Below are 25,526 nucleotides of genomic sequence, written 5' to 3'. Positions count from 1 at the left end.
CACCAGTTATTTAAGAAGCCACATTTTTGCTTACTAGGGAGCAGCTGCAGCTGCTTCAAATTAAATAATATTCTAGAGTTTTAATCAAAGCTTGGGGCTGCTCCTGCTTTTTCTTCTTTTCTCTCTCCCAGGGAAACCAGTCCAAAGTAAGCTAATCCTGTATGTTCCTCTGGACTTGCCTGTCATATTCTAGCAACCACAGTACTGCAGGAGGCAGCAGACCTCTTCATTGCAATCTAAAGCAAGACCTAATATTATACTTTGCACTCAGCAAGTTGATAGAAAGGCATATAGATGGACAAAGTCATATCAAGGGACTAGTGATAGTCTGTTCCTTCACTGGCTACTGAGATAAATTCTGTTAAATTTACTCATGTTTATTTCTAGAAGCTGTAACCAATTTTCAGATGAATCAGTTGCAAAGAAAGAAAGAAACAACCTTAAGGCCCAATATGTTTGTTGTACAGTATTTTAAAATGATATCTTTTGGTAAATTAGCTAAAGCCAGCTTATTTTCTCTTTAAAATAATATGGCAATTACAGTGTGTGTGTGTGTTTTTTTGTCCCTGAACTAGAAATTATATTGGGAAATGCTGCCTTTTCCCATTTTCCCTGAAAATATATGAACAAAAAAGATATAATAAATTTAGATTATCATAAATAGATATTAAATCATTATTATAAATAGATATTAAATTACAAAATGGAATAGCATATTTCCCCCACCAAGTTAAAGGAAGTACTAAGGAACTTTGGTGGAAAATATTCTGATTCTATTCCTTTAAATATTAAGAAACATACAGGACAGTCCTAGACAGATTTCAATGGGTGTAGAAGGGTATAATATAGCAAAGATTTGTACAAGAATATGTTTGATAAGCAGTTAACAAGGAGTTAAATCATGTTATGATCTCACTGAAGGCAAAGAGACCATTCATTTGAGTAAATTATATATCACAGTCCTCAACTTCCTAGAAACACCTCTGTTTTTCTTTTACCACTGAGCACTGCATTTTTGATAGACCAATGCATTGTATCAAGTGTGACAAATCTTAAATACATATGAGGTAGAAAATGCAGGCAAACTGACAAAAAGAGGGTATTTTCACATAAGACATGTGAAAGCATATTGAGTCCTCTTTTGCACAATTTATATAATGTGTGATCATTGTAATACACACATACATGCTACTGTATGTGCCAGCCACAGTAGATCTACAACAATATTATTACAAAGAGCAGACACACAACAGGCTAGACGCAGTCTGGCTCCACCTCTAATTTATGCAGGTTTCTTTGTAATGGAGAGTTGTGATCAGACATGCCCCCTTAACCCACCTCACTGCTCATTCACCCCATGGCTGATCAGACATGGCAGCCATGGAGTGAGGCAGTTGAGCAGCTTTTTAATTATTTGTCTTGTGAGCATGCACGTAAGCACTTTTTGGAAGCAGTGTTTCAAACTCTGGCAGGATGGCAGCAGCTGGTGGTCAATGGGATTGCTGGAAAAGGTGACTGGGATATGTAGTGCAGCATGGGGAACTGTTTTTGATACTGTGGTTTTGAAAAATTCAACATTTTAGAGCCGGGGGGGCGGGTGAGAGAACAGAGAAGTCTTATCCTGTGTCCTGTGTGTTGGCATTAAAAGCTTGGAGCAAAGCTGGAGTCACAGGCATTGTTCTCAGCCTGCCTCCCTCTCTGAAAAAAACCCCCTCACATTTTACATTTACCCCCCTTCCCCACTCCATGTGCTGCAAAGTTGTAGGCAGAGAAAAGCTGAAACACATAGGTGTCTTTCTTTAGAAGCTTTTCTAAGAAAAACACAGTTTTGAGAAGCTCCTGTGTGTGAGAGAGAAAGAGAGATGTCTGTAAACTGTCTGTACAAAATAAATACACAAGCATTGATGACCCGGGAGTGATTATGAGTTTATGCACATGTCATGACCTGATAAAGGAGGTGGGCATTCACATGTCCCAAACGGCTTGAATTTGCAACAGGACAGTTCAGACATCTGGAACTTCAGGGTGCAGAGATCCATAAAGACCAGACTTTCCTCAGTGCCTAATAATTCCAATTCAAAGGCAGGTCAGAATGGGATGCCTGTGACTGGAGAACAGGAGTCAGATGTTGCTGTCTGTGTACTTTAAATCTGGAAGTGAACAGCAACAACATCAGATCAAACTGCTTGTCTGACTACAGCATTAAAGCTCCTTTCTACATTGTATTGTTGGCAAGAAACCTCTTCAGTACCCATTTGGGTAACATGAAATTTTAAGCAACATTTTAGGTGTCCATGTAGTGTCTTTGCCCAAAGTTCCGTAGATGGGTACTGGCTCCACAGTTTCAAATAAACATGTAAGATACATCTAGACCCTTCCATTTCACCTAAAGCAGGGGTGTCAAGCTCATTTGTTATGAGGGCCAGATCTGACATAAATGAAACCTTGTCGGACCAAGCCATGTTGGGTTGGGCTGAGCCATGGCGGGCCAGGCCATGTGTGTACCTATTTAGGTAGCAGAGATATAAATTTTATAAAGAACACAGACAAACACAAATATATTTTTAAAAAACTTAAAACATGCTTAAAACGATAGCACTCCTTGATCTTAAAGATGCTTTCTTTATATTTCTCCCATGGGATCTAGGGAACTGGGCAAAGGAAGCTCTTTCCTTTCTTCCCCAGGAGACTGGTGGGGGAGGAGCTTCAGCCAATAGAAGGAAGAAAGGTTTGGCTCAGTAGCTCCACTGTGCAATTGAGAGAGCCTGGCAAAGCAAGCTATTCCTCCCCCCTTCCTCCCCAAGGGAAGAGCCTCATCCAATGGAGAAAATAGAGGTTTTGCTTTGTAGCTCCTGTGCAATTGAGCAAGCTTTGCAAAGCAAGCTGTTATGCAGAACGAAGCAAGATATAGGAAGAAGGAAGCAGATGACAGCCAGTTGCTCAGAGGCCTGATAGGAGCACTCTAGGGGCCTGATTCAGCCTCCAAACTGCATGTTTGACACCCCTGACCTAAAGCATTGTTGTTGATGTATTTAAAACCCATGTATCTTGATGTAGCAATTATACATGAAAGCAGGCTTCTACAAAGAGACTCCATTTGCATGCATCAGTGTGATGTGCATCCAGTGCTCATTGCTGGATCTCAGCAGAGCACCAAATATATAGTCAATGTTCTTAGCATCCGTGAGACAATATTCAGCCTCTCCCTTCCACTTCCTCCACCCAAACAGGGGATTGACACTTTCAAAAGTGGAAACACTTCCCAACTGTTTTGTGCTGTGCAGATCATGATTGCAGAAGCAATTGGTACAAAATATGTTTCTACAAAAACATGAAAAGCCTGGTAGAGATCCACATTGAGACCTGAGTGAAATAACAAGAGTATTTCATATCCATTATCCTCATGGTTGGATATGGTCTTCTTTCTTCCACAAAGAAGATTGTGATGTACCATGACAGATGATCCAAGTTTTGGAAATGTGTTTCTGAAATTCAGAAGCTGAAATCCAACTTCAGAAATCTGTATTCTGAATCTGATTTGGATTTCAAAATTTGTCTAAATATATGTGTAGAAGAACAGCCAAGCAGAAAGCTTAATGCAAATCTGGTGAGTTTCTGCTGATCTAGAGAAGAAATCCAGTTGAATTTGGCAAATCTGTGTAAAAGGAAAGGTGCTCAAATGGTATCTAATCACCTAAAATACAGTTTTTAAAATACTCCAGAGAAAAATACATACCATTATGCATGGCTGAACAAGACACCTAAAAGAAAGATGTTTCTCAATATAGCATATAGAATCACAGAGTTTGAAGGGACATCCAGGGTCATCTAGTCCAACCCCCTGCACCATGCAGGAAACTCACAAATACCTTCCCCTAAATTCACAGGATCTTCATTGCTGTCAGATGGCCATCTAGCCTCTGTTTAAAAACCTCCAAGGAAAGAGAGCCCACCACCTGCTCCAGTGAGGAATCCAGTGAAGCCTGCTCCACTGAGGAATCACTCTAACTGTCAGGAAGTTCTTCCTAATGTTGAGCCAGAAACTCTTCTGATTTAATTTCAGCCCATTGGATCTGGTCCTACCTTCTGGGGCCACAGAAAACAATTCCACACCATTCTCTATATGACAGCCCTTCAAGTACTTGAAGATGGCCACCTCCTCTCCAGGCTAAACATGCCCAGCTCCTTCAACCTTTCCTCATAGGACTTGGTTTCTAGACCCCTCACCATCTTCGTCACCCTCCTCTGGACCTGTTCCAGCTTGTCTATATCCTTCTTAAAATGTGGTGCCCAAAACTGAACACAATACTCTAGGTGAGGTCTTACCAGAGCAGAGTAAAGCGATACCATCACATCATGTGATCTGGACACTATACTTCTGTTGAAAGAGCCCAAAATTGCATTTGCCTTTTTAGCCACCACATCACACTGTTGACTTATGTTCAGCGTATGATCCACTAAGACCCCTAGGTCTTTTTCACATATACTATTGCTAAGACAAGTCTCCCTCATCCTATAACCATGCATTGGATTTTTCCTACCTAAATGCAGAACTTTACATTTATCCCTGTTAAAATTCAGAAAACCAGTTGGGTGTAGTGGTGAAGTGTGTGGACTCTTATTTGGGAGAACCAGGTTTGATTCCCCACTCCTCCACTCGCACATGCTAGCATGGCCTTAGGTCAGCCATAGCTCTGGCAGAGGTTGTCCTTGAAAGGGCAGCTGCTGTGAGAGCCCTCTCCAGCCCCACCCACCTCACAGGGTGTCTGTTGTGGGGGAGGAAGGTAAAGGAGATTGTGAGCCACTCTGAGACTCTTCGGAGTGGAGGGCAGGATATAAATCTAATATCTTCTTCATTTTCTGATTTTCGCCCTGTTTTTCAGCCTGTCAAGGTCATCCTGTATTCTGTTTCTGTCTTCAACGGAAGAGGTTATAGGTTAGAACAGAGCAGAGATTTCATTTAAGTTGCAGAGGTACTATTTTGCATTGCCTGTCATTATTGAATTTGTCATGTGGTTGTAAAAGAGGATAGCTATAACTGATGTGGTAACTTATATTTGATCAGTTCAACTGTTATTCTTGATTTTTTCCCCCTGCTATCAGTTTTTATAGGTATATTTTTTATTTAAACCCCCCCCCCACATAAGAATTGCAGGAAATGGGAGAAATTCACTGACTTGCCAGTTCAGGCCTTCTTTTTTAATCATGTGACAATGTTAATTGTTTATAATACAGGGATGTTTTAATCTGTTTCCCTGAAGTTTGGGTACAATTCCCAATAATTTTTATTCAGGTCAGATAGGAAAGAGTTACAGCCAGAAATGCATTTCACATTGAAACCAATGGAAGTGAGTGAAAACTAAGGGGGGAGGACCAGATACAACTATAACAGGGGTGGCCAATGGTAGCTCTCCGGATGTTTTTTGCCTACAACTCCCATCAGCCCCAGCCAGCATGACCAATGGCTGGGGCTGATGGGAGTTGTAGGCAAAAAAACAACTGGAGAGCTACTGTTGGCCACCCCTGAACTATAACAAACAATAATAAACATATTCAAGAACATTACAAAATATTAAAGAACATTATGAGCCAAAATGGACCGAAATAAAATATCTGCATAAATCACCAGTGACTGTGTCAATCAGAGATGGAAACAGATGCAACCATACTTTTTACAGTGGGGAGGGCAAATTGTATAATTTTGGTGGGGAATAATAGTCAAATACAGCTTGTTTAGGAAATAGTGAAGGACTATTTGTGCAGTTTTCAATGGATTACTAGGGATGTGGGTTTTTTTTTTACTTTTTTACTTACACTGATAATTTTTCATTACATTTCAAAGTTCAAAGAGCTCAGCCCAAGAAGTAAAAACAAAATTGTTCTTCCCAGCTACCCAGTGCCTATGGAGTCCTTAGAATCAATATTTTTTAGAAAAGCCCCACATGTGTTCCTTTCTGAGTTTCTGCAGGTTAGGGATTGTTGTAAAATCATATCCAGACCTTTAGTAAGATTGCTCATTGTCTGCACAGTACAGCACAGACACACACAAACGCACACAATCAGGAAGTCTCGGTGCACACATTTCTGTAATTCAGGGTTCATCAGAAAAGCACACCAATGGTTTCAGTGAATTCAGTACTGTGATTTAAATTATTCTCTGTTGTGTTGTTACAAATAACAACACATTAGAGAATCCTAATAGTTTTCTAATGCATTATTTTTTAAAGTGCATTAGAGAATCATTTAAATATACACTAGAGAGTCTACTGAAGCTCTTGGTGCACTTTTCCTCTGACTTCAAAATTCTTGAAATGTGTGTTCAGGGACTTTAGAAACTGTTAGTAAAGTTCTAGGCATGCTTTTTAAAAAACATGGAAGTGAACACCCATTTTTTTACAGTCATGTTTGTAGTCTCCATGGAAATGGGAGTGAGGGGTGTAGACTCAATTGGACTGTTCGTTAGAACTCCCATGAGTTGAGTTTCAGTAAAAAGAGGTGGATGATCCACTTTCATAATCTAGCCCTGCTCAGATTATGCTATCAACTTTCATTAGATTCTGTTTGCTTGTGTCAGGAAATCCTTTAATTTTGTTTTAACTTCACAAGTTGAATGCAGTGCTGCAGAAGATATCTCTTGCAAATATTGAGATATCATATCCACCAAAATATTGTAGTATTTTGTATGGTCTTACTGTACTATAGATGTTGTTGCCCATGTTGTGTCCTAACATACTAATGAGAAAGGTGGGTATATAAATATTTTTAAATAAATAAAAATCAATAAATATTGTATCTACATTTTGACAGTGTTTGACATACAGCAGCATCTTTTTACTGCTGCTCATTCAGCTGTTCTAGAATTCCTCCAACTAGTATGAATGCAAGTGGTGAGTTTCCCATTGCAAACTGCATTGTCTGTGAATTGACATCTTAGTATGCTAAATGGCAATGCATTGGATGTTAATTCAGTTCAAATAAATGTTTTTGCTCTATTTTGAAAAAAGAGGGAAATGCTACATTGGGATGCGGCTATAGCTCAGTGGTAGGTAATATGCTTGTCCCAGCAGTTCTTAAGTTACGTCTCCAGCATTTCAAGTTTGAAAGATCTTTGGCCTGGAAAAGACATCTGTCTGAGAGCTGTTGCAAGTAACAGTAGACAATATTGGGGTATATGGACCAGCAATATGAATAAGCATAAGCACCTTTATTCTCTTCCTATGTATATTCTCTTATTAGATGTAAGGAGTATATTATATCAACAATTTGTGATGATTATGTTGAATCAGAACTGCCTTGGGCCTATGGAAAAAGAACAATAACAATAAAATCAAGCAGAGCAGAAGATACTCTTGCTCATTTTCATTTGCTTCATACTTTTTTGGGGGTAGATACCAGTGAATTCTGAGATTAATTATTTATATGGACAAGGGCAAACAATCCTAAGTCAATATTTCTGCTATAAAACATCTTTGCTCTTAGAATATTATATCAGTCAGCCAATATCACTATTTCTGACATATAATATAATCTATTTTGTCTATTTTTAAGGTTTTTTAATATAAACATCCATAACTGGTGAACAATTCAAGACAGCTATTCACAGATGCTGACATATATACATATACCAGTGGAGGACCCACAAGGACTTGTGAGGGGCATCTCATTTCCTATCCCCACTTTTCCTCTTTCCCTTCCATAAAAGCTTCCATGGTACCTTCTTTTCTTGTTTCTTCTCTCCTTCCCACCTAACAGCCAATCAACTTTTATCCCCACCTCTTCAGAATTCCCTCCTTCCTTCCCCCTGGTAGCCTCAACCCAAGAAAACTATGGCTGAGTTGCTCAGTAATGGTTTCTTGGCCAGGCCCAGCTGTACAATGGGATACCTACAAGTACTTGCTGAGGGAACTTCATTTTCCCCTGTTTCACTTTTCCCACACTATTACCTCTTTGCCTCCTCTTGGCTACCCAAATATCCTCACTTTCCCTGCTTCCTGCTATCCTTTACACCCACCAGCTGACCTACATTTTATCTGACCCCATCTTCAGCTATACTTATAATTTCATTTATACCCACACAACAGGTACACAAAGTAGCTTACATAATTCTCCTCTCTTCCACTTTATCCTCACAACAACTCTGTGTGATAGGTTAGTCTGAAAATGTGTGACTGTTTCAAGGTCACCCAGTGAATTTCCACAGCAGAGTAGTGAATTAAACTTGGTTCTTCCAGAAACACTACTCTGGATTGTGTTTGTCTGTGAGCTATTATTGAACCATAGCAAGCTGCTGGTTCTGGGTGAATCATTCAAGTACCTTGTTAGCAATTTAGTAGTTGTTGTTTCCAGGCATGACCTCACTGAGTCTTCTCCCAAAGACCAAAATAGTCTAGAAAGGGTTCTGCACCTTCCTGTGGGTGTTACTGACAGAAATCAAGGCTATAATTCTTAAAGCTACAGTTTCAATTATTTGGAGGTGTTATAAGACCTTAGTTTATTTTAAGGTATGTTTTTCCCTCTCAGCAAACCTGGGGTATTTTTCAGGTTTGTAGAAAGATCTGTCTTGGGGGTTTTTGTGTGTGTTTTCAGTCTTTGAATGTACATATCCACTGATCAAGTCACATTGAAAATTAGATATTTTGATGCTTATACTATGATAATCAGTTACCCATTAGTAACTTGTAAGTTTCTATTTAATTGTATGCTACATTTCAGGATCTCCCAATCATCAAAAATTTCAGTGTTAGGAAATTGCAGCTGGAGAACTAATTCTATCCATAGGCATAAACTATGGGGAGACTGAGGCGCTTGAGCCCCCTCCGAGTTTTTTTGGTGGGGGCTGAGCCCCCCCCAAATGGCAATTTTCAAGAAGGAATGATCTTCAAAGACATGTGAAGCAGTAAAACTCCCCCATCTGTGTGTTTTTTTCCTCTGGGCTGCAAAGAAGAAAGTCAGAGCTGTAATGAGCTTTTTCACCTTCTTACAAATGCTAATTGAGCTACAGAGCAGACAATGGATAGATAAATAAACATCCCCCTTCTCTCCCCTCCCAGAAAACATATATGTGAACAGGAAGGCTATCTCTGGTGTCAGGAAAAGCTGTTTTGACCTGAACAGACCTGGGTCAAAGGGGTGGGGAAAGAACTTTGATAATGTTTCTGGGTTGGCAAGAAGTCTTTTGCTGCTTGATTATCAGGAGGGACAGATCTCTCACCTGAGATCCAGGAAAGGTGGCAATTTTGTCCATTCATCTGGCTGGCCTAGAGGGCTGTAGGATGACACTTGTAAAAGGTAATTGTGATCTGCAAAAAATTTTTGCTTTATCTTTGGACTCTCTAGATTAATTAGTAAGGTTTTAATATTCAGAACACATCAATACTTAAATATGTTTGGTGTCTGTTGGAAAAAAAGTATAGTCCTTAACCCCCTGATTGCATCCACTTTCAGTGTGGAGTCAGGCTGAAAGGCCTTTGTTGGGCTCAACATACTTACAATTGGGGGAAAGTGAGATTGGGAGGAGGGGACATGAAGATCAGAGGCCTTTTAAAATTTCTTCTTCTTCCTTCTCTCAATTTATACCCATCCTACCCCCTAGCAAAAAAAATCCATGCCTCATCTCAGAGAAATATTTGTCTGTGTGTAACCCCAGTTAACTCTTGTATTCGCATGCTAATTTTATACAATTCACAGATCTTTTTCACATCCAGTCTCAGCTGTAATCAGCTATAATCACCCAGTATTTATGCATCTTGGCTTTTCTGACAACCACCCAACCCCTGTCAGTAAGGGTTGAGGAAACTGTTTTCAATGTATCTGATGAAGTGTGCTAGCACAGGATAGCTTATACCCAGAATAAAACTTTGTTGGTCTTAAAGGTGTTACTGGACTCAAACTTTGTTCAACTGGTTAATGATTGCAGAAGAAACTAAGGGGGGGGGAGAATAACACTGTATTGCAATGTCGCATACATATTGCTATAGTATTTGAGAGTTCTTTTGGCAGGTAGATATTTTGTGTCTTCTTCAAGCCTGTGATTGTTTACATTCATTTGAGTGGATGCTGAACCATATCCTTTTGAAAATTAATGGCCTCAGCAAGCCTTTTTTCTTTCTTTCAAAATGACTACACTCTTAAAGACTTGGTCAAGTAGGTATGTTTTGACAATTGTTCACCACCTAGGCATAGGGTTGCCAATCCCCAATTGGGGGCAGGGGATCCCCCAGTTTGGAGGGCCCTCCCCTGCTTCAGGGTCATTGGAAAACTGTGGGGGGGAAGGGAAATGTCTGCTGGACATTCCATTATTCTCTATGGAGATCAATTCCCAAAGGGTATAATGGTGAATTGATCTGTGGGTATCTGGAGCTCTGGAGGGGCTGTTTTTTGAGGTAGAGGCACCAAATTTTCAGCATAGCATTGTACATTGCTCAGAAATTGAGTGCCCAGAAACTGTTTTGTATTCTGCCCTGGGTCACAGACCCATGAATTTATCAAGCAAAGGTATTTGTGGTGCCATAATTTTGTCAATTACAGTACAATTGTACTTTATTAGTGAGGCAGTGAACATCCAGGGAAACTTATAAAATGTTCCCCCTAAACCTTTTCTGTATTGCCTTTTACTGTCAAATTTGTGACCATTGGTTTGTCCTATGCACGATATGTATATCTGCAGATCTTAAAGTGACTATTGTAAAAGTGAATTTCAAAAACAGGACACAGCAAGAGACCTCTGAGATACCACTATAACCACTGGCCAACTCCCACCTTTTCCTGGGTTTGGCCTGGTCCACAGGCATTGTTGGGGGGGTGCACCCTAAATTTATGGGGAAGGAGCTTCTCCATAAATTCATAGGTAGTGATAATGGAGGCCCCTCCCTGTGATGTCACTGGCTTCTCCCTATGATGTCACTGGATCAAATGCTTCTGGCGCCCCCCCCCCGGGAAATTGAAAAGTTTATGCCCTTGATTCCATCTTGTATTTTTTACTTCAGAATACAAAAGGCTTGCTGGGGCCATTAATTTTCAAAAGGATATGGTTCAGCATCCACTCAAATGAATGTAAACAATCACAGGCTTGAAGAAGACACAAAACAGCCAATTGTACAATTGTATGATGCAGGATTGTCCAATTGTTGACAACACCAGTGGTCAGTCAGTCACTTTTAACCTTGCTACAGTTGAAGCACTGTTCTTAAGTCTGAGGTTCTTCTTGTTTCTGAGGTCACTCTATTTTATGCTGAATTGTAGCAAATGGGTTTCTTTTCTTAAAAGGACATTTAAGGCTGTGTCTCTCAGGATGCTTGGCATTACCTATGGTGAGAAAGAAATCTCAGCCTCTTTAGGAATATAAGGTCTTGCACTGATTAGCTTTAAAATAGATTCTAGGAACTCAGCATTGAAAAAGGAAGAAGAAGATTCAAAGAGGTTTTTATGTAAAATCTTTGCTTGTAAGAGATTGATCTTCAAGCATGATTTTTTGTAACTTGACATAGAAAAAAAATGTAGTAGTGAATCTCAAATGATATATTGTCTCTCCCCCATCTGAACAAAATCCAGGGTTTGCTAAATCTAAATAATCTTTGACATGTTTGGGTAGCATTGCCAGACTTTCCCTTTATTCAAAAAGATTGATTCAGAGGTTGATTCTGCACTAACCTTGCTCCGCACCAGGCTTCCATTTCTCTCTGGAGCAAGCTAATGATTTCACACCAGCTGCTCCGTGCTGCCATTTTGCACTAGGAAAACCTGCAATTTGCCATGCTGCAGCGTAAACCTGAAAAAATAGGTTTACGCTGTGGCATGGCAAATTGCGGGTTTTCCCTGCGGAAAATGGTGGCATAGAGCAGCTGGTGCGAAAACACTAGCTTGCTCCAGAGAGAAACGGAAGCCTGGTGTGCAGCAAGGTTAGTGCGGAATCAGGCAGAGTGTCACTTTTCCAAGGAATGTAAAGAATGTCCCTTCTTCAGAGCACTCATTCAAAGGCTAACCATCAGATCTCAACAATGCCACATGTAATGCCACATATATTTTAAATATTCAGTTATTAATTTGGTACAGAATGTATAGAATCCCCCCAAGTGATGTTAAAAGTACTCTTGAGCATCACTCAAAGTCATACAATGCAGCAAACATAGGGATCAAAGATTTCAGGTTTTCACAGCTGGTAACATAATTAGAATTTGTAGAATCTTTCGGGCTCAAGTGCCATGTTCTACTGGAGAAAGTTTTTCTTCCAGACATTTTGTTCTCGGATGCGGAGAACATCCTCAGTGGCATTGCAGCCAGAGCAGGCGCTCTGACCTTCTTGGCTGCTGTGCATTGAGTGGGGCCAGGGCTGCTGGAGAGCTGCTATTTATAGGCTGGAGGGGGTGTGGTGAAAGGGCAATAGGTTTGTGGATGTGCCCATTGTTTGGTGGGGCTTCCTGGAAGGGTAGTAATAAGGAAACTGGCTGTTGAATGTGACCATTGTTCTGTGTTAATTGCTAGGAGGGTTGGAAGGGGTGTGAAGATAAGGAAGATGGTTGTTGACTGTGCTGATTGTTCTGTGTAATGTGCTGGTTGTTCTGTGAATTTCTGCAATTTATAGTCTGTAGGGTGTATTGCAGAGCTGGATACCAAGATTGGTGGATGGAAATGCCTTCTTCCTTTCTGTTAAAGTTGTGCTGGTGTTTGTAAATCTCAATAGCTTCTCTGTTCATGCGGGTATGATAATGTGAGGCCGTAGAAAGGACTTCAGTTCTTTCAAAGTGGATGACGTGGTCTCCTTCTTGAAGTGCATGTTCAGCTACAGCTGATTTTTCTGGCTGAAACAAACGACATTGTCTCTTGTGTTCGGTGAGGCGGGTGTTGATACTGCATTGGGTAGTGCCAATGTAGACTGCACCACAGGAGCAGGGTATTTTGTAGACTCCAGGGGTTGAAAGTGGATCTCTCATATCTTTGGCCGAGCGCAGCATGTGGCGGATCTGTTGTGTGGGTTTGAAAACTGTGTCAACATTGTGGCGTTTGAGGATTTTGCCAATGCGGTCGGTGACAGATTTTATGTAGGGCAGGAAGGCTATACCTACATTTGTGTGTGGCTCGGGATTTGGTGTGGATGGTCTCTTGGGATGGAGGGCTCTTCTAATTTCTTGTAGGGAGTATCCATTGGCCTGCAGTGACTGGTTGAGGTGGTGTAGTTCCTGCTGGAGTTGGCTTGGTTCACAGATGCGTGATGCTCGGTGGATGAGGGTTTTTTCAACTGTACGTTTTTGGCGAGGATGATGATTGGAATTCTTATTTAGATAGCGGTCGGTGTGTGTGGGTTTCCTGAATACAGTGTGGCCGAGTTTTCTGTCATCTTTCCTGGTAATGAGGACATCAAGAAAGGCAAGTTGACCATTGTTTTCTTTCTCCATGATAAACTGGATACGAGGATGGACTGAATTCAGATGAAGGAGAAAGTTATTCAAAGCAGCCTCTCCATGACTCCAGATGGCAAAAACGTCATCCACATATCGGAGCCAACAACGTGGTTTTAGGAGGGCAGATCTTAGTGCTGTATCTTCGAAGGTTTCCATGTAAAAGTTAGCGATGACAGGGCTAAGGGGGCTTCCCATGGCAACTCCATCGATCTGTTCATAAAAGTTATTGTTCCATTGGAAGTAGGTAGTGGTGAGCACGTGGTGGAATAGGGCAGTGATGTCATCAGGAAAGATGTGTTGTAGTTGAACAAGGGTTTCTTTGACGGGAACCATAGTGAACAACGAGACGACATCGAAGCTTACTAAAAGATCGCTGGGTTGATCCAATGGAACAATAACATTACATCATGCTGGCTTTACACCAACCTACTTTTTATTTTTTTATTTCTATTCTATCAAATTTATATCCCACCCTCCCCTAACGGATAGCTACTTTTAGTTATCCCTCCCTCTCCTGGCAGCTTCTCCCTAGGAAATTGTGTGGTGCCCAGATTGGGCTAAATTGCATGAGGAAGGGACTTGGAAGGATTTGCAGGCAGCACCTTATTTTCCCCTGTATCCCTCACACTATTCCTTTACTCCTGGCAGGCCCATATCCTCACCTTTACCTGCTTCCTTTTGTCCTTCGCACCCACCAACCAATCTTTTATCTGCCCCATCTTCAGTTTTATTTATAATTTCTTTACTACATTTATTATCTGCTTTTCTTCACAATGGGAACCCAAATCAACTTACATCATTCCTCTTACCTCCATTTTATACTTGTAACATCCCTGTGAGGTAAATTAGGCTGAAAATGTGTAATTGGCATAGGGTCACCCAGAGAACTTCCACAGCAGAACAGGGATTAAAACCTGGATTTCCCATATCATAATCTGAAACTCTAACCACTACATCACACTTACTTTTGTGTACTGACTGCTATTAATCAGTAGCAAGCAACTAGGCCTGGGTGAGTCTTGCAAGTCAGATGGTACCAAATTGTTTGTGGTTACTACCAGGCCTGCTCCCGGTGAATCCTCCCTCAAAGGCCAAACAGCTCTGAAAATGGCCCTGCCCCTTTCCCTTGGCTTTTCTTAAGAAAAAAAAAATAAAGTATTGAAGACTGGCAGTACTGCTGTAGTTGCCTAACAATGGCCACAGTGATGACTGAAAACATTCTTTTCTTCAAGCTACAGGGGCTGTTTTTGTCATAAGGATCTTAGCATCCAGTGTATTTAAAAAAAAAAAGATTCCAGAGTTTTCAGCAAATAGGGGGCTTTTCTCAGGTATATACAAAGATCTGTCCTGTCTGTTAATGGTCTTGATCTTTAGATTTAAGTATTCACAGATGGGGCTAAACTGAAAACTAGATACATTGATAATTACTTTGAAATTTGTTTCAAACAATATTTTAAAAGGGGAGAAAGAAGAATGAAATCTATGTATCAAAATGAATTAACAGTGTATTCCTCAATGTCCTAGGAATGCTGTGAATTTTACCATGAAACATGTATGACAGTAAAGCTTACCATGTTCAAATATCAGTCAGGGACAAGGCAATGATCTGTTTTGGTTTGCTTTTGACTTTTATCAAAATGCAGCATTTATTTATTACTGATATGTATGATTTGTGAGTGATTTAATTGTCTTCTGAACAGTTGCACAGCAAGGAATATGTGACTGGAATATGACCAAGGAATATAGTAAAGCAACTTGTTGAACAACAGTGACTAAATCTATGACCTATTAAACCAATTGTTTTGATCATGATAGCCAAGTAAGCAGTGTTCAAACATCCCTATGTTTAGGGTTTGTAGAATCTTTCGGGCTCAAGTGCTTTTGATAGAGTGGTGGACTCTAGTTGGGAGAACAAGTTTTGATTCTCCACTCCTCCACATGACGCCCACTGGGTGACATTAGACCCATCATAGTTCTCTCAGACCTCTCTCAGATTCACCTAACTCACAAAGTGACTGTTGTGGGAAAAGGAAGGGAAGGTGATTGTAAGCTGTTTGAGGTTCCTTAGGGGTTTATTAAAAAGTGGGGTGTTAAACTCAACTCATCTTTTTTTGGGTGGAGGATAGAAGGAAGCAGGAAAAGGTGGGAGGCTACAGTGGCTTTCAGGGAAGAGAAAGAGGGAAAAGTGGGGTAGAGGAAAATAAGATGCCCCTCTCAAGTCCTTGTTTGAGCCAGTATGGTGCAGTGGTTAAGTGCGTGGACTCTTATCTGGGAGAACCGGGTTTGATTCCCCACTCCTCCACTTGCACCTGCTAGAATGGCCTTGGGTCAGTCATAGGTCTAGCAGAGGTTGTCCTTGAAAGGGCAGCTGCTGTAACAGTCCTCTCAGCCCCACCTACCTCACAGGGTGTCTGTTGTGGGGGAGGAAGATAAAGGAAATTGTGAGCCACTCTGAGTGGAGGGCGGAATATAAATCCAGTGTTGTCATCGTCTTCTTCTTGCTTGTCCCTCACTTATCATAGATATAATAAAAGTTCAACATGTTGGCTAGATCCTTAGTTTGTATTGGAAGTTGTGGCAACCACAGGAGTGGCCTTGCAATCTGTCACCACTCCCCTATCATTGGGTAGCCTCACTGTGACCCACCTACTGCCTACCCTGTCAGGCCAGAACCCCATCAGAAGGCAACTGACCTTTGAGCAAAGCAGTTCTCTGCTGAGGGATTCTTCTGGAGCCTTACTGATTACTACTGCCTCTTTTCAGGGCCTGTTGTAAGAAGTCTGGGACAGTTCATCTCTCCCCTCCCCACCACACATAAACAAACAACACTGCTGCAAAGTAAACAGCGCAACAAACAGCAAATTGAGATACTGTAGCAGGAAAACGCCCGCTTGGTGGTTCTTACTGAGAGGTGCAATGACAAAAGGAGGTCTGAGACGAAAAATCAGGGAAAAACAGCTTTATTAACACACGTGTGGGATCAGACCTCCTAGGCATCTGCCTCAAAGGTGGAAGTCTGAACGCCCGTTACAGATTTCTGCCCTTTTTTATAGGGTTTCTTCACCCTAACTGTAAGCTCAAAACACTCATGTTCTCAAGGAGCCTACGTCATATTTTCACCACAATCCGAGTTGTTTTTCAACCTTCTGGGTCCTTTTTAGGGTCTTTCCTAGGGCCTCTGTAAACCCTGGTTCCTCTTTCTCTAGAAACATTTCAGGTTTTGTTCTATGTTTTCCAGCTTGTGGTTTTAACAAGGTCAATGACCTGTCGCAGTTCCCTTTTTCTCTCTTTAAGCTAACACTCCTTTGTTTCAAGCTGCTATATAAGATTATTTTTGCAAGCACTCTTAGATATATTCTTAACATTGCTAAAGCCATATATATATTGATTAGATATTGGTATTTGCTTTTGGATCGATGCTACATTTCCCCTCTTTCAAACGGAGTTTGATTTTTCATTAGCCTTTTTGGGGTCCGCCTGCTTTGCCACATATTGCTGGCGGATGGTCTTCATCATTTCATACACGGGTTCTCCATCCGAGGGTGAAAGCAACTTCTGACAATGCTTCAGTATCCCTGGTAGGCAGCGGATACATCCATAGATGAGCAGGGCGGCTATCATAAATGTGAGGGCTATAACAAATCCATGCCGTAGCCAAGAGAAGTCTGGGAGCCAGCTGGTCAGCCATTGGAAGAGGTCTGACCCAGAATCAAATGCTTTATCTGCTCCCTGGGCCTGCTTAACCAGGCCCCTAAGGGTCTTTACTCCTGAAAGGATCTGACCGGATTTATTGACATAAAAACAACAGACTTCTCCCAGGTACGCACAGGCACCACCCTGCTCTGAAAGCATTTGGTCTAGGACCCTGCGATTCTGGAGAACCACATTAGCAATACTGTCAACCTCTTTTTGCAGAGTAAATAGGGAGGAGGCTGTTTTCTCGAGCCCCTCTTGCAGAATGCGAGAAAGATTTCTAGTATAGATTTGCAGATCAGAGACTCCCCAACCAGGTATGAGGGCACGCAGAAAGTCAAGTAGGCCTGAGCTCTTCTCGTAAGAACTTCGTTTTGTTCTTAAATTAAAGCCTATCCGGGCTGTGGGGTACCCTAGGTTCAAGGCCTCATGTGCCATTACATCATTTCGGAGGTGCCCTGCCACTGTTAGGTAGCCGACAGAGCACATCCCTCTCCAATGAATGGGTAGGTACTTGTAACCTGTTTTCCCACATATCCAATACACCCCTGGGAGATCAATGTAGATACCGTCTACCAGGGCATAGGAGGCGTTACACATGTTCTTAAACAAAACCAATGTGCTGGAATACGTGCTAGTATTGCAGACTTGTAAATAGGCCAGACCTGTAAGCCAAACAGACTCGTGGGATTTTGTCCAGAGCCCCTCTTCGGTTCCCCAGAGCCCCTCTTTGGTTTCTTCCCACAATGTGCCTCGGGTACCTATCTGCAAGGCGTAGTCACCAGTTCGTAAATATGACACTGAACCTGCCATGCTACCCCGTGTCTGCCAGCCGACTTTGTTTGGGTCTAAGAAAAGGACATATCGGCAATTTTCATCTCGCAAGTACCCTACGCTTGGGCCACTTCCACTACCCGTGACACACCAAGGGTATTGCTTCTGATGTTTCGCTGCAATGGGGTGCAAGTCAAACATAATGCCATCCCGGCCTTTTACTCGAAAACTATTGTGGGGGTTCCAAGATGTATTTCTACCGTCTGGGGTCTGGAAAACTTTTAGGCCAAAAGTCTGGAAGCCTATATAAGGGGAGTTGGATGAATTCATTATCCAATCAGGACCATGCAAAGGCTCCCAAGCGAGGGCTCCGCCCGCCTCACGAGTGTGGGCACAGAGCCAGCATTTTGAGAGGTTAGCCACTTTTGACACATACTCTAGTGGAAGCCGATAGGGGTGGTCTGGGGTTTTCTCAAAAGGAAAAGGGGCTAAGACCTTTCGGATGTCTGGGGAAAGGAGTTCCTGGAGCGGGCTATAGGTTGAAGCGGGATTATGGAACGCTCGGGGGTTAAAGGAGTGCTTCCTACGGTTTCCACAGGTTCGTGGGAAACGCACATCACCCGTGTCGAACGAAATCTGGGTATCAAGAGGGACCTTCCAAGCATGGCACCTCACGATACGGGGAGGTTGCGGTTTCGGAGGCGGGGGCCGCATCCCTACATCCCTTGGCCACAGCCCCGGCCAATTCGGTGGGACCCCCATCCCCCATCCCATCAGCATTTCCATCCAGAGCAATGCAATAGCGATGCGGGTGACACGCAGCATCCCTCCTGGGGTTTGTAACCGCTCTAAACCTCTGTTTCAGTTTCCTATTCTCCTTATAGCTTATATAGCACAGCGTAATACAAATAGCAGCAAGAAAAACGAGCGTAAAAACTGTTCCCCCCAGCAGGGGCAAAAGGTAGCCGTGGGTTTGAAAAAACTCTGGGAGCATTTACGCTGGGGGTGGATGATCTCTAAGGAACCTGTCCAGATGATCTCTAAGGAACCTGTCGATCAACCTTGCTTGGCACAGTCGTTTCAGATAAGGGTAAAATACGAGGAACAGGATTACCAGGACTGCTATGGCAAGCAAAACAGCTAATACTACACTCGCCTCAGGGGTAGCCTCTAGCTCAAACATGTATATACACAGATCTTCGCCGCACTTCGGCCGACGCTCCGTGATGGCTCTTCTCCCGCGCGTAGAGCAGTCAGCTCCTGTGTGACTGCAGCGGAGGGTCGTCTCCGGTGCCTGTGGAATCCTGCTCTTTCCGGTAAGCAAGGATTCCAGAGGGAGTTGCCTGTGGAACCCCACTACTTCCGGTGAGTGAGGTCCAGAGGGCGGTTTCTTCTTGTGAGCTTCAGTCGCAACCCGTCCCCGGGAGCCGGCTGCACCTGCCAGTCAGTGGCCGCTCGCTTCAAGTGTGTCCAATGGATCCACCTGGGCAGTCCTTGGACTTTAACTGCAGTTGGGGTAGAAAGCAAGACAGTGAACGGGCCTTTCCACCGTGGCTGGAGCGGCTGGGTTCTCCAAATCTTTACCCACACGGAGTCCCCGGGTTGGAACGGGTGGACCGGATTGTGGACCTGCAAAGGGAGAGTCTCTAACACATATTTAGATACATCATTCATTGCTTTCCCCAATGACTGTATCTCTTGGAACCAAACAAGATTCCCAATTTGGGCCGGGTCACCTTTTATCCCTTTTACAATAGGTGGTGGCCGGCCGAAGACCACCTCATATGGGCTAACCTTCAGATCCTTCTTGGGCAGGCACCGCAACCTAAACAAAGCGATGGGCAATGCGTCTGGCCATTTCAGGCTGGTCTCTTGGCATAATTTAGAAAGCTGAGCTTTTATAGACCTATTTGCTCGTTCACATTTTCCCGAAGACTGTGGTCTATAGGCTGCGTGCAGCTTCCAGTTAATGTGCAGCGCCCGTGACACTTCCTGCACCACTTTGTGAACAAACGCCGGTCCGTTATCGGAGGAAATTGTTACTGGGAGACCCCAGAAGGGGAGTATGCTCTTTAATAAATGTTTCACTACTTCTGAGGCCTTTTCCGTTCTTGTCGGAAAAGCTTCAATCCAATTAGAGTAGGTACACACAAACACAAGTAAATATTTCCAACAGCCTGCTCGAGGCATTTCTGTAAAATCAGTGATAATAGACTCAAAGGGGGTTGTCCCTATGTGCTGGATACCTGGGGGACGATTTGGACCCTGTCGTGGGTTGTTTTGGGCACAAGAAACACAACGAAGGGCAGCTTTTTCACATAAACTATGCAGTTTTGCAATATACACCTGCCTATCGAGCAATTCTGCCAACGCAGTTTTCCCAAAATGAGTTCCATCATGAGCTTGTAGCACAAGGGGCCACGCGAGGGAATCAGGTACAACCAACCTATTATCAGGTAGCTGGATCCACCCCCGTACTCGGGCTTTGGAAGCCCCTTGGGCCTCGGCCCATGCTTCCTCAGCTTTGCTATATCGGGGGCACCATTCAGACAATTTAACCTGAAATACGGGGTAGGCGGACGCATCTCGCCCCTTCTCAACACCTTGGGTTGCTGCCCATTTGGCAGCCTCATCTGCTTTCCGATTTCCCATACTTACGGGACTAAGGGGTTTTTGATGAGCCCGGCAGTGCATTACGGCGACCTTGCGTGGGGCCCAAACGGCCTCTAATAGTTTTAGAATTTCCGGCCCGTACCGGATGGCCTTCCCCGCAGCATTTATAAGTCCTTTTTCCTTATACAATGCTCCATGGGCGTGCAAAGTCAAAAAGGCATACTTGGAATCGGTGTAGATGTTCGCAGTCACTCCTTCTGCCAGTTCCAATGCACGGGTCAGGGCAATCAATTCGGCCTTCTGGGCAGATGTTCCTGGCGGCAAGGGTCGTGCTTCCACAGTTTTCTGGCATGTGACGACCGCGTAGCCAGCATAACGATGCTCGCCCTGCATGAAACTGCTTCCATCTGTATAGTATTCGACATCTGGGTCGGAGAAGGGGGTGTCCGTCAAGTCGGGACGGCTGGAGTAGATCTCATCCATGGTCTGGATGCAGTCATGCTCAATAGGTTGGTCACTGATAGGCAGCAAAGATGCGGGGTTCAGAGCTCCCGTGACAGTCAAGCGAATTCGCGGGTTCTCACACATCATGGCCTGGTACTTCGTCATCCGACTGTTTGTGAACCAATAGTTACCCTTATAGTCCATCAGGGTCAGGACGGCGTGGGGCACCTGCACTTCGAGCTCGTGCCCTAAGGTCAGCTTGTCGGCTTCCTTGATGAGTTCTGCTGTCGCAGCGACGGCTCGGATGCAGCTTGGCCACCCTTTAGCGACTGAGTCCAGTTGCTTTGAGAGGTAGGCGACAGGGCGCTGCCAGGAGCCCAGAGCTTGAGTCAGCACACCAATCGCCACTCCCTGCCGTTCATGAACGAAAAGGGTAAAAGGCTTTTCCACATCGGGCAGCCCCAATGCAGGGGCTTCCATCAACAGCCGTTTCAGTTCTTGAAAAGCATTTTTCTGCTCAGCAGTCCACAGGAATGGGTCTCGCTCCCCTCCTTTAGTAGCTTCGTACAGGGGCTTGGCAATCAAGGCAAAATTTGGGATCCAAACTCGACAGAACCCTGCTGCCCCCAGGAACTCCCGAACCTGACGTCTGGACGTGGGCTCTGGCAGGGCGCAAACAGCCTCTTTCCTTTCACGGCCCAATGTGCGAGTTCCCTGGGATACGTGGAACCCCAAATACCGCACTTGGGCTTGGCACAGCTGTGCCTTTTTCCGTGACACCTTATACCCTGCCCTCCACAATAAATCCAAAAGTTCGAGGGTCGCTTGGTAGCAGCGCTCCTGTCCTTGGGCAGCTATTAACAAGTCATCAGCATACTGAATTAGGACACACTCACCCGGGACGGCGTCAAAGTCCCGCAGGTCTTGTGCTAATGCATTGGAGAAAAGAGTAGGGCTGTTTTTGAAACCTTGGGGAAGGCGCGTCCAAGTGTACTGGAGCTTTCTTCCAGTGCTTTGCTCCTGCCATTGGAACGCAAATATGGGCTGACTCACAGGGGCAATTCGCAGGCAAAAGAACGCATCTTTGAGATCCAAGACTGAGAAATAGTCCGCCTGTTGTGGCACCAACCCCAACAAGACATAGGGGTTTGGCACCACCGGGTGCAAAGTTACAGTCTTTTTGTTTACTGCGCGTAAATCCTGGCATGGCCTAAACTCGCCTGTTCCAGGCTTTTGAACTGGGAGCAGTGGGGTGTTCCAAGGGCTCTGGCACTCTTTGAGGATGCCATATTTCAATAGTCTGTCCAAATGCTTTTGAATGCCTTCTATGGCTTTCCAAGGGATGGGGTACTGCCGCAGACGAATAGGCTGCACACCTGGCTGAAGTTCAATAATGATTGGAGCATGGTGGCGGGCCAAGCCCGGTGGATTGTCTTCTGCCCACACTCCAGGGACAACGGAGGCCCACTGATCTGTGAGGTTTTTCTCTGGGGATCCTTGGAAGAGTCGCCACTCCTCTTCCAAAGGGCAAGTGAGCACAAGAACACCGGCGGGCTTAGCCCGGAACTCTACACTGGCTTGGCCATCTTCTTCGAAATAGATGGCTGCTCTTAATTTGGATAGGAGGTCACGACCCAACAGAGGGAGAGGGCATTCAGGAACATATAAGAATCTGTGCTGAACCAAATGCGTTCCCAAGTCACAAATGCGTTCTTGGAGAAAAGGTCTTGGGCCGGTTTTCCCAGTGGCTCCCGCAATGGGCACAGTCTGTCTGGTGGTGGGGGCCACCTGTGTATTTACGACTGAAAATTCAGCACCGGTATCAATCATGAATGATAGATCACGGCCCCCTACCTTGGTCTTGACCATGGGCTCCCCGGGGCCAAGTGATAGGGAACCCGGTCTGTCCTATTCATCCCATGGGTCCTGGAGTCCCATAGCAGCCAGGCCTATGAAATCCATGTCTCCCATGGGTCCTCTCTGGTCGTAGCGGGGTCCCCTCTCTCGCCCCCTCATGGGCTGCATTCCCCCGCGACCTCTTCCTCTGCCCCCAGAAACGGGAGGGGCAGCTAGGCTTCTGTGCGGGCAAGAATTTCGCCAATGTCCAATTTCATGGCAAAAACTGCATTCATTTCGTGCCAACGGTGGCCTCACAACTCCTGTCCCTTGGGGTCCCTTCTGGGGCATGGCTCGAGCTCTCCCATTGTTTTGATTCCTATTTCGCTCTCCTATGGCCGCGGCGAGCAGGGCAGCCTTCATTTTCATCTTTTTGTCTTCTGCCTTTTTAACTTCCTGCTCCCGATTCACAAACACCTTTTGGGCAATTTCTAGCAACTGAGTAATATTCATGCCAGCAAATCCTTCCTGCTTTTGCAGCTTTCGCTTTATGTCTGACGCGGCCTGGCTTACAAACGCACAGTTTACCATCCGCTGATTCTCAGCTGCTTCGGGGTCAAAGGGCGAATACAAGCGGTAAGCCTCATACAATCGCTCAAGGAAGGCTCCGGGGGCCTCGTCTGGCTTCTGTAAGACCTCACCGATTTTACTCATGTTGGTGGCCTTTTTAGCTGCCTCCTGCATTCCAGCTATGAGGTAACCTCTATAAGCTCTTAAGAGCCTCATGTGTTCTGTGTTATTTGCATCCCAACCAGGGTCAGTATCTGGGAAACTGTCGGTCAACCATTGGGCAGGGTTAGCCTCCCCAGCCGGGGTGGCTTCCTCAGCCTTCTTTTTGGCTGCTCTAAAAATTCGCTGACGCTCTTCAGTCGTGAAAAGAGTCAAGAAAAGTTGCTGGCAGTCCAAGAACGTTGGGCTATGAGTCCCCATTATGCTAGTCAGAAGATTTGTAAGAGCTTCTGGCTTCTCAGTGTAGGAGGCCGTATGAGTTTTCCAATTTAAAAGGTCGGCAGAAGAGAAGGGAGTGTAAAGATAGCGGCTCTGACCTCCCTGCACCTGGTTGCCTGGTCCCAAAAACTGAGGTGTCTGGACCTGCCGCAGCGGCATAACCTGGGCCGCCGGGGTGCTTGGGGAGGCGCTAGGGCCGGGCAGGGCCGCCATGCTCCCTGTTGGGGCACCTTCCTCGTCTTCAGCCGCCTGGGTCTTAACCCGAACTGCACTGCCGGGGTCGCACACAATTTGTTCAAGGGGAGAACCGGGAGGTGGCAAACTGGCGACGGCGGGAGAAGCGGAGCAACCCGGGAAAGAGCCTCTCCTGGCTCCCATTCTCCTCTCAAGGATCTCTGCCAAGGCAGGGCTCCACCACGGAAACTCCCCTTGCCATGGTGTCGAACCCGAGGCCGCCGGCACCTGGGACCTTGTGACCATATGATGCTGCCTCACCCCTGCCGCCGGCGGCGTGCCCAATACTGGGGCCGGCACCGCGGGCGGAGGCGCTTGAACGGGGGCGCGTTCTCCCCCTCCCGCGGCACCCACCTGGTGAACCACCGGCCGGGGCGGCGCGGGTGGAGGCGCAGGGACGTAAGGCGGAGGCCAGTCAAAGTCGAGTGCCTCCATGCCCCCCCCTCCACACTGGGGTATATTGGCCTCGACTGGGACCGTACCAACGACTTCTGAGGGTCACACACTTCTGCTTTACTGGGGTAGGAAGCCTTCCCAAGGTCGGGTGCGCTGCCAGCCCTCTGAGGGCGGCAGCCGCTTTTTGTCCTCTGGGGCCGCTCTTGCGGCTTTACTACCAAAATATTCTTTGTTGACTTCATGCATTGTTTCAACCAGGGGGGCGGCTTTTGGAGTAGAGACAGCCATGAGTCAATGTAAGGGAATTGATCCGGGTGGTCTCCCGGTGGGGTTACAACAATATGATAGACCTTCTGGGCCAAATCCACTGAAAAGGAGCCTTCTGCGGGCCACCCTACTCCGAAAGTCGGCCATTCAGACTCACAAAATGCCCTCAACCGAAAGGGTGTTTGACCCGGTCCGCCATAGTCATCAGTGAAGCCCTCCTTGAAGTGCGCCAGCATGCAATCCAAGGGGGTGTTAGTGGACTGGGAGCCGCCCATCTCGATGGCTTAACAGAACAACCCAACAAAGGGATCGACCTCCCCAGACGGCGGTGGGGCAGTCTGTTCCCAGGGGACGCAGCAGGACGCTGGAGGGTCCGAAGTTTTTCCCAAAGGGGGTGGCAGGGAGGAGGGAACGGGGTAAGGTATATCAGGGCACTGGGAGCACCGAAAAGAATGCAGCGCCCCCAAGGCCGCGGAAAGCACGGCCGGGTTACTATGCAAGATTTGATACTGCCAAGCGGCAGCCCTAGCCTCTGGAGAATCTGCCAACCCCAAAAGGTGCAAGTCGGGCCGGGCAGTTTGGTTTCTAATCTCCCAGGCCGCCAATCGTCCACCGGCTTCCCACCGGAGAAAGTACCACCGGGACCAATAGGTGTTCCACCGCCCCCCTTCCGCGGATTTCCTCCGGCTCTTTATCAGCCAAGCAGATCCCGAGTGCCCTGGAAGATTCCCCTTCCACAATTGTAGGCTATAATTTTGACACAGCTGCTGCTGCCACACCCAAACCCAAATATCGGTGAGGCGCAGCCAAGGGTAGACAATTCGTCGGAACCTTTGGGGTGGGCTCCAATAGAGCTGATCGTTC

The 25,526-nt window shown here is 45.2% G+C and overlaps 1 protein-coding gene across 1 annotated transcript; it reads right to left on the bottom strand.

Moving 5' to 3' along the window:
- Nucleotides 1-19,220: 19,220 nt before the first annotated feature.
- LOC132589628 (uncharacterized) lies at nt 19,221-24,434 on the bottom strand. Its single transcript, XM_060262372.1, has 2 exons — nt 23,076-24,434; nt 19,221-22,829 (listed from the first exon to the last, which is right to left on the bottom strand). The coding sequence occupies exons 1-2, from the start codon at nt 24,432-24,434 to the stop codon at nt 19,221-19,223; spliced, it is 4,968 nt and encodes a 1,655-aa protein (XP_060118355.1).
- Nucleotides 24,435-25,526: the final 1,092 nt, after the last annotated feature.

This window comes from Heteronotia binoei, chromosome 21 (assembly GCF_032191835.1).
Source record: "Heteronotia binoei isolate CCM8104 ecotype False Entrance Well chromosome 21, APGP_CSIRO_Hbin_v1, whole genome shotgun sequence".
Taxonomy (NCBI): domain Eukaryota; kingdom Metazoa; phylum Chordata; class Lepidosauria; order Squamata; family Gekkonidae; genus Heteronotia; species Heteronotia binoei.
The sequence above is the reverse complement of the archived record's forward strand: the minus strand, read 5'-3'. Positions and strand labels throughout refer to the sequence as shown.